Genomic DNA, 8,623 nt, shown 5'->3' with positions numbered 1-8,623 from the left:
CAGGGTTGCTAAACCAGAACAACAAAAACTGAAGAACTAATTCAAGAAACAAGGGTTTTCTGTTTTGAGACATGAAACAATTATTGGTACGTAATTCTTTAAGATAGCAACTAAAGTTTATTGACATGTTCTTTGATGCTAAGTGAATCTAAATTGAAATTAAAATGCTTTAGAGTTAACAAACAAAAATTTACTAGATTTCAATCAATCTCAGGCAGTTTATATAATAACTAAATTTTAAGAACAAAAAAAAAAAAAGACAAGCCTGTTTAGCAGGGAGGTCAAATACAGTACCGACATAACAAGAAAAAGAATTGTCAGGTAGCAAAACAAAACAATAAAGTACAACATTTTTCCACCGTTATATTGAATCAGAGAACTTTAAAATAGAAATATCGAATTATCGTATTGTTCTTATAAGTAAAATATTTAATCGAAAGCAAAAATATGTTGAATGTTAGATATAGCAGTAAGATATAGTTCGTATATGGGAATAAGCATTTATACGCAACTGTGGCTTGTTTAATAAGTTAGCTCAGCTCCACATTAAAAATGTCAACAACTAAAATTTGTCAACTATGTGGAACATTCGAAAATCTTTCTTTGTGTGGGGGGTGTAGGAATGCATGGTATTGTAGTCAAGATCATCAGAAATCTGACTGGAAGGTTCATAAAAAATCGTGTAAAAGTAAACAACGTTCTCAAAGATCTGACTTGAATTCGTCAGCATCTATTTCTTCATCTTCAATTCTATCGTCGTCGTCTGAACCAGAGTCTTTCAATCAACAGAAAAAAAACAAAGAAGTTTGCAAAAAAACTAACAAGAGAAAACCTAAATCAAAAACAAATCACTTGGATCCTTGTGGTGCAACCGAGGAATGTATTTCATCGAAAGTAAAATCAACAACAAATTTAAGTAGCGTAGAAAAGACCGAAGTATCTACCGGTGTTGCAATTCAAAATAATTCGAAATCGTCTGCGAATAACAAGAATGTTTCAATGCAAGAAAATACAAGCAGGGAAGTACAATCATTAAAACCCAATTCTACCAGTGCCAAAACTGATCAGACTATTGTCCACACTCAATCTGAACAGACACATCATAAAATGACGTTAAATACAGAACTCGTGAACTATGTTATTGACTCTATGAAGAAATATGGTATTTGTCTAGTCGATAATTTCGTTGGGGGTAAAGAAGCAGAACTTATTTTAAATGAAGCTAAAGCTCTTTACGATTCCGGTAATTTCACACAAGGTTTATTAGTAAATAACAAAGTCATTTCAAATGAAGAAACGAAAGTACGCGGTGATATGATCATGTGGGTTGACGGTAGTGAAAGTGGTTGTAAAAATATTAAAGGCCTTCTCGACCGCACAGATTCTCTCATTCTCACATGTAAAGGACAATTAGATCGATATACAATCAAGGGAAGAACAAAAGTAAGTACTGTTTTCATTATTCAAGCTTCTTATTTCTCAACTGCCTAAAGAGAATTGTTCATTTTTTCTTATATTTTCAACGTATTATTGCTAATCTGTTGTTTGTGCCATCCAACAGACATCATTATATATGTCACTGGTTTCAAACTCAACATGTTGCATAGCGATAGTCTTTTCAAATTTTAAGTTATTGCACACACACATGCACGCGCGCGCGCACACACACGTATTTGGAGAAAATTTCATTTAAAAATATACATTTTTCTGAAAGTTACGAAGGAACAAGATCGGGAGGCACACTTGTGTAGGCCTGCCTTATTACGTACATATATATATATATATATATATATATATATATATGCTGCATGCATACCTACACAAGTGTGCCTATCCCCCAACTTCATAATCACGGAGCTTCACTTCACGCAGCTGAAAGTACCAGCGAATCTCTACAGACTGACATCCCGTTCAAGGGACTACCTTGTATTCTTAGTCGCTTACTTTACGGAAACCGGGATGAGCTCCGGCCTAAGAGACTGGCTTAATTATATTTTAAACGAGAACCGGTTGTTAACTTTTTGCTGGCTGTTAAAGAGAAAATGCTACTCAGAAGAGTTATGCCAACCAGGTCACAGAGACAAATGCTCACGCACTACCAATTTAGTTAGTCCTCATGTTTTGAAGTGTAAGGGAATAAATATCTACTGCGTAAAAGTTTCACTTTTAGTATCAAGTTCAGAGGATTGATAGATTTCATTTACTCTGATGTCAATTAAGAAATATATGAGTATTTATGTTTTTACTGAATGATTGTGTATGTGTGTGTATGTATTTATATATATGTGTGTGTTTATGTATGTATGTACATGTGTGTGTATATGTATGTATGCATATATATGCATATATGTATATATGTATATATATGGGTTAATGTATGTGCATATATATATGTCATCATCATCGTTTAACGTCCGTTTTCCATGCTGGCATGGATTGGACGGTTTGACTGAGGTCTGTAGGGCAAGCAGCTACACCAGGCTCCAATCTGATCTGGCAATGTTTCTACAGTTGGATGGCCTTCCTAACGCCAACCACTCCGAGAGTGTAGTGGGTGTTTTTTATGTACCATTGGCACAGGAGCCAGTCAGGTGGGTCTGGCATCGATCATGTTCGGATAGTGCTTTTTATGTGCCACCGTCATAGGGGCCAGTCAGGCAGACCTGGCATCGATCACGTTTGGGTAGTGCTTTTTACGTATCACTGGCATGGAAGCCAGTCAAGGGGTACTGGCATCAACCACGTTCAGATGGTGCATTTTACGTGCCACCAGCACAGGAGCTAGTCAGGGGTACTGGCATCGGCCATGTACAGATGGTGCTTTTTATGTGCCACTGGCATGGGAACCAGTCAGGCAGACATGGCATCAACCATGTTTGGATGGTACTTTTTATGTGCCACCGGTACAGGAACTAGTCAGGGGACACTGGCAACTGCTACGATTTTGGTTTTACTTGACTCAACAGGTCTTCTCAAGCATATCATATCGCCTGATGCATCAAGGGTACTCTTAAATAGGCCAGGCATGCACACTGGCATCAGCCATGGCTGCGATCTCATCTAGTTGTCCTAATTAGTTGGACTATGACCCTCTTTGTAACTTTCATGGATCACCTGATCCATTAATTTGATACCACTTTAGTTATTTCTATCTAAAGCATCACCTTTACCTTTGTAGCAGTTGACTCTGGTGCTGCTACACCAGTCATTGGGTGCTGCTACACCACTCTTTCATAAACTACCTGATTTACAATGCGGGTGACAAGACCATAACCCACACTGCCCGATATTTTAAGCATCTCAGCGGTGATTCCTGATGGGCTAGGTACTTTCCCTGTCTTCATATCCTTAATTGCTTTATCTACTAGGGTACTGTTGATTCAGGTAGATGGTCCCTCAATTGGGTCAATCTTTGGCAGACTCTCCTCCTCCCATTCATTCTCCACATTCAGCAGTCTTTCATAATGGCATCTCCAAACCTCTTTCTTTGCAGAATCATTAAGCACAAGGGCACCATCCATGCGGACACATTTCTCTCCTATGACATCATGGTTTTCTCTCACACACTGTCTTGCAATCTGAAATACTTCAGTTCTTTGGTCCTAACATTGCTGAACATTGGCAAACTTCTTTTCTCCTACTCCCTTGGCTTTATATACCTGTCTCCTAGCTTCCCTTTTGGCTATATGATACATTCTCTTGCTACCCCAACTCTTCCAGGCATTCCAAGCCTGGTTCTTTGCTCTAATGGCCCTGTCTCAAGTATTGTTCCACTACCTTGTTACCTTAGGTCTGGAAGGGACTTTGCACCAGCCACAGATTTGGTCTGTGGTGCTCAGCAAGCTGTCTCGCAGGAATTCACAGCTGCCTTCTATGTCACAGGACTGTAGCTCCTCCCTATCATCAAATTTTTCAGTAAGGATATCCCTAAATCTCTGACCATGTGAAGGGTTCTTAAGCTTCCAAGTCTTTCTTTTCCAGATTGGTCTGCTTTTTGGCATCCTTCTGGCCTTGAGTCTAAAGTCACTAATAACTAGTCTATGCTGGGGGGGGGGGGTACTTTCTTCACAAGAGATGGTCTTTTTCATCAGTCCATTCTCACCACCTCCATCCACTACAAACACACAGTGCTCTTCCCACTCTAAACACACCAAGCTCTCCATCCCCTATTCCCAATTCCTCCATTTGTACAGGCTCTGCAGTAGCAACCATGACTTTGAGGCTCAGTCTCAACTCATGATTCGCCACTTAATCCTACGTGGATATCCCCTCACCACTATCCACACCACCCTTGCCAGAACACGTTCTGTGGACTGTGCGTCTGCTCTATCTCCCCCTCACTTGCCACGCCATCTCCTGTTTCCCCTCACCTATCATCCCTCCACCCTACCTCTCCAATGTACCATTCTCTGAGCCTTCCGGCAACTTCTGTCTGACTCCTTCACTTCGCACATCTTCCCTAACTGACCCCTCCCTTCCTTCAAATGAGCCCACAACCTACATGACTTCCTGGTCCACAGTTTCTTCCCTAATCCAACCTCCCAGCCTGGCTCGTTCCCCTGCTCCTGCTCACGCTGCCGCACTTGCTCTTACGTCTCCAATACCACCATCCTCACCGGCACCCATCATTGATCCTATCATATCACTGATGCCTTTACCTACACTTCTAGCAATGTCATCTACTGCATCTCCTGCTTTCTCTGTACATTGGTCAAATGGGACGCTGCTTGGTTGACCGGTTCGCAGAACACTTCCCATCCCATCCCACTCCCACCTCATCCTACACATTCCACTCCCACATACCCCACCCACCCTCACACCCACTCCCACATACCCTACACCCACCCACACCCCAGACTAGCATCCTCCACACCCCAACACTACACCACCACACCACATCACACCACCCTGCACACACTAGCACTGACCGCTTCCCAGTACCCACACCATCATCCACACACCTACATATACATACACGCACACATCAAGGTCACCAGCTCCTATCCACATGCACATACATGCTCTCACGCATGCGCACCTTCGTTTTGGGATCACCACTACTTTTCTTATCTCCCCTTCTTCCCAGCTCTACTGTCTGACTACCTCTGTCTGGCATTCGCCACGACTGATCACTAGCCACTAAACCTTTTTTATTTTCTCCCTCTGTTTATTTCTGTGTTCCTTTCTATTGAAGGGCATAGGCTCGAAATGTAAAAGACTTCCTCACATCCTGAGCATTAAACTAATACATCTGTTTGTTGTTTACACACCCATTGTCGTCTTTTTTTGTTTTTTTTCATAAATTCCAATATATATATATATGTATGTGTGTGTGTGTGTATAAAATACACTGCTTTATTTTGAGATTGCTAGTGTTAACAATACTTGCAATAGTGTAATAGGTATGATTTGAACTTAAATAACTAATGTCATAAAAACATGGGAATAAAATTAAAAGTGCAATAATGGGTTAGTCTGGGTTGAACTTAGCACATACCATTACCATAGTCTTCTGATTATATGCTAATTAGATAATATTAGATAACTATAAAGGTTGGTAAGCACAATGTCTTAATTTTTTCGAGTGGCTGACATTTTCTTAGTCTCTTGTTGTGTGAACAGTTTTCCAGTGCTTCCTGTGGGATTGTACATTGTTACGGTGAGTTGCTGTGGTTTTGCAATTTTGTTGAAGAACTGTTTATTGCTTTGCTGAAGTGACTTGTTGTCAGTTAGCCCCTGTGAGGAAATTATTGCTGAACTGTGTGGCTTTGAGCCATTTCTGTGGGACGTAAGTCCAAATTTAGTTTGTGTGTTTGGCGTTTAGCCTTGTGTTTGACAAAACAAAACTATGGCGTTACCAGAAGACTCACCAGTAATTTTGAATATGCCTGTTTTGACAGGTGAAGTCTCACCGGCGGTGTCGCCAAAACTGCTGAACTTCACGGCGGCAGCTGGTAAGAAGGAAATAACAGTAAATACAGGCAAGAAAAACTTGGAACAATTCATGGCAATGTTAAAGAGGGAGGGGACAGAAATACAAGCGTTCCCTCCCAAAGAAACATTGGAAGAAGTAGAAAAAAATGAATCATATATAAGACCTATTATGTGGAAAAGAAAAAAATCGATAGAATAGAGGAAAAATGTCTTAGACCAATATGGTCAGATATATCATTTTTAACGAGGAAAAAAATTTGGAACAGTGGAAGTGAGATTTATATCTGAGGAAGTAGCCAGGCGGCACTCAGAAATGTTACGAAGTGAGGAGGTGGTTCTTCTCCCCATATATATGGGAAGAAGAACATCAAAAGTTAGAATAACAAATATTCCTCCTGAATTAGATGCTGCCTGGCTAGTGGTGGCAATAATAATGGACCTGGAGGAAAAAAATTACCATCTCCCAGGCAACAGTGGTAGAGGAAGTTAACTGGAAGGGACAAGTTCTAAACATGCTCATCCAAGCAGAAGTCCCCACACTGGAAGAAATTCCAGAAGTAATAACCTGGAAAGAAGAAAGACTTATCGTTGTCGTAGAAGGATGATCGCCCAGATGCTTCAACTGCGGATTGAAAGGCCATATAAGGACCGAATGTAAACCTGCAAAGAAGGTGCAACAAGAGGGCCTCTGTATGAGCCCCTTGCGTGAAGACAAAGAAGCAGAAGAAACTACTACAGATACAACACCAAATGAAACGACACCTGAACAAGAGGAGGAGAGAAAAGAAAAGGACGAAGACAAAAAGGAGGGGTGGTCATCTGTAATTAAAAAGCAGAAGAAAACAACAATACAGACCACATCTTCCAAACTGAGCTTTAAAAAAAAAGAACGAAAAAATAATAATAACAATGACATTATATGGCTATTAATGTCTCAAATAATAGACTCATTAACCGTTTGGCAGTCATTTCATCAGCCAAATGGATAGAGAATATCACATCAAAAGACTTTTTTATTTACAGGATAGGCTGGAAGGATTACGGACAGATAAAGTTCGAACTTTTTCATGATGTAGGTCCTCTCAGGATGGACTATTGCCCTTACATTTATGAGGGTCTATGTATAAAAAGCCTCACGAGCCCAAGAGAAAGGAAATAGAGGAAGGAGATTCCTCCTTGAACCATTGACCGGAGGTAAGTAGTGTCACCCATTCATGTAGGCTGTATAAATGTGCATGGCCTGGTGTCAGGTTGGAAGCAAGGTTGCTTCCTTAATTACATCAGGTTGCGTAATTTGGAAAAAGTTAATTTTTTCAGATCCAGAAGGTAGCCTGGTCATCATGGACTTGACATTCAGCCGTGGTAAAGTTATCAGACTGGTTGCAATTTATGCACCCACACCAACTGGGCAAAGCGAATATTTTCGGAATCTGGAAAAGTTTCTTGGTACATCACATTCTTTAGTTGTGCTAGGAGACTATAACACAATCTGCAAGGCACATGTAGATTATGTTGGCTTGTGTACAGATAGAAAAAGTAATCCTTGCTTCCTGGAACTGCTAAGCCACTTTGAGCTAGCAGATCCTTATAGGTTGGAATTTCCGAACACTCCATTGTGGACCTGGTCAAATAGCGACGGATCTTCTAGGTCATACCTAGATAGAGTGTTAATTAGAAAAGCAGATAGAAATATAGCTAGGTGTCCACAGTTACACCCAGTCAGCTACAGTGATCATAAAATGGTCTGGAAACTTAATACGTCCCTTTTGGCAATTAAGGAGTGCAGAGACCGGATTAAGTTGTTGATTTAGAGGGCATTAACCTGTTCCATTATTAATAATAAATGGTGGTATGCCCTCAAGCGAGTCATTAAATTTGAGTTTATTAGATATAACACAGGTTTAGTGGCTAGAGAGGCTAGGAGGGAATCAGTTTTTGTTAAGGATTTAGAGGAAGCAATGAAAACTGGCTCTGCAGCTCAGGTGAAGGCCAAGAGACTGGTGTTAAACCAGCACCTCGAAGCCAGACACATTGGTTGCATTGTCAGGACTAGGCTTTGTGCAGTGGGTTGTGAGGGAATCAAGGCCACAAGATGGGCCTGAGTGGTGGCCCATCACTTGTAATTTTATAATAATTTTGTCCTTCATATTTTCATTTTTTTTTTCCAAATTTTTCTGATTGTCTCCCCTACCCCAGGCTAGTTTTTGAGTAAGGTAGCTATCTTGAATACACTGGCCAGTCTTGTCTGTGATCGATGTTTTTTCCTTGTTAAGTTCTCTTTGGTTTTCTCTGCTTGCATGTACATTTTTACTTAAATATTGTAACTTTTTTCAAACACAGTCTTGCCTATCACTTTTAGCCTCATGTAAAATATATTTTTTCGTTTTTCAATATATATACGTATAACTCTCAATGGTTTTTTTCTACTTGTCCACCTGTTACATTATATTCTACTATACACACATGGCCCTGTTTATTATACTTTGTCTTGACTTGTTACCATTTTTTAAAACATAACTGTTAGATTTTTATTCTTATTTTTACGTTATAGTTTACTTCACATTTAGATGTGCATACACATTGATATGTCTTTTTTTTTTCTTTCGTCTCTCTTACTATTAATTATTACTGTTATTTTTTACCCTTTTACAACTTGCTTGTAAATACCAGATTTTTTTCCTATTACCCT

General features: G+C 39.9%; 1 protein-coding gene across 2 annotated transcripts in view; it reads left to right on the top strand.

Annotated features, from left to right (window-relative positions):
- Positions 1-424: 424 nt before the first annotated feature.
- Positions 425-8,623, top strand: part of LOC115217520 (egl nine homolog 1-like) — a 47,375-nt gene continuing 39,176 nt past the window's right edge. Inside the window, exon 1 of one of the 2 annotated variants that reach the window (XM_036507581.1) lies at positions 425-1,443. In XM_036507581.1, coding sequence (XP_036363474.1) covers positions 553-1,443 — 891 coding nt within the window. In that variant the 5' untranslated portion in view covers positions 425-552. The remainder of the gene's footprint in view (positions 1,444-8,623) is intronic. The other variant, XM_029787243.2, reaches the window with a different exon arrangement.

Source organism: Octopus sinensis, linkage group LG11 (genome assembly GCF_006345805.1).
Source record: "Octopus sinensis linkage group LG11, ASM634580v1, whole genome shotgun sequence".
Classification (NCBI taxonomy): domain Eukaryota; kingdom Metazoa; phylum Mollusca; class Cephalopoda; order Octopoda; family Octopodidae; genus Octopus; species Octopus sinensis.
Note: the sequence above shows the minus strand (reverse complement) of the source record. Positions and strands in the feature narration are given on the sequence as shown.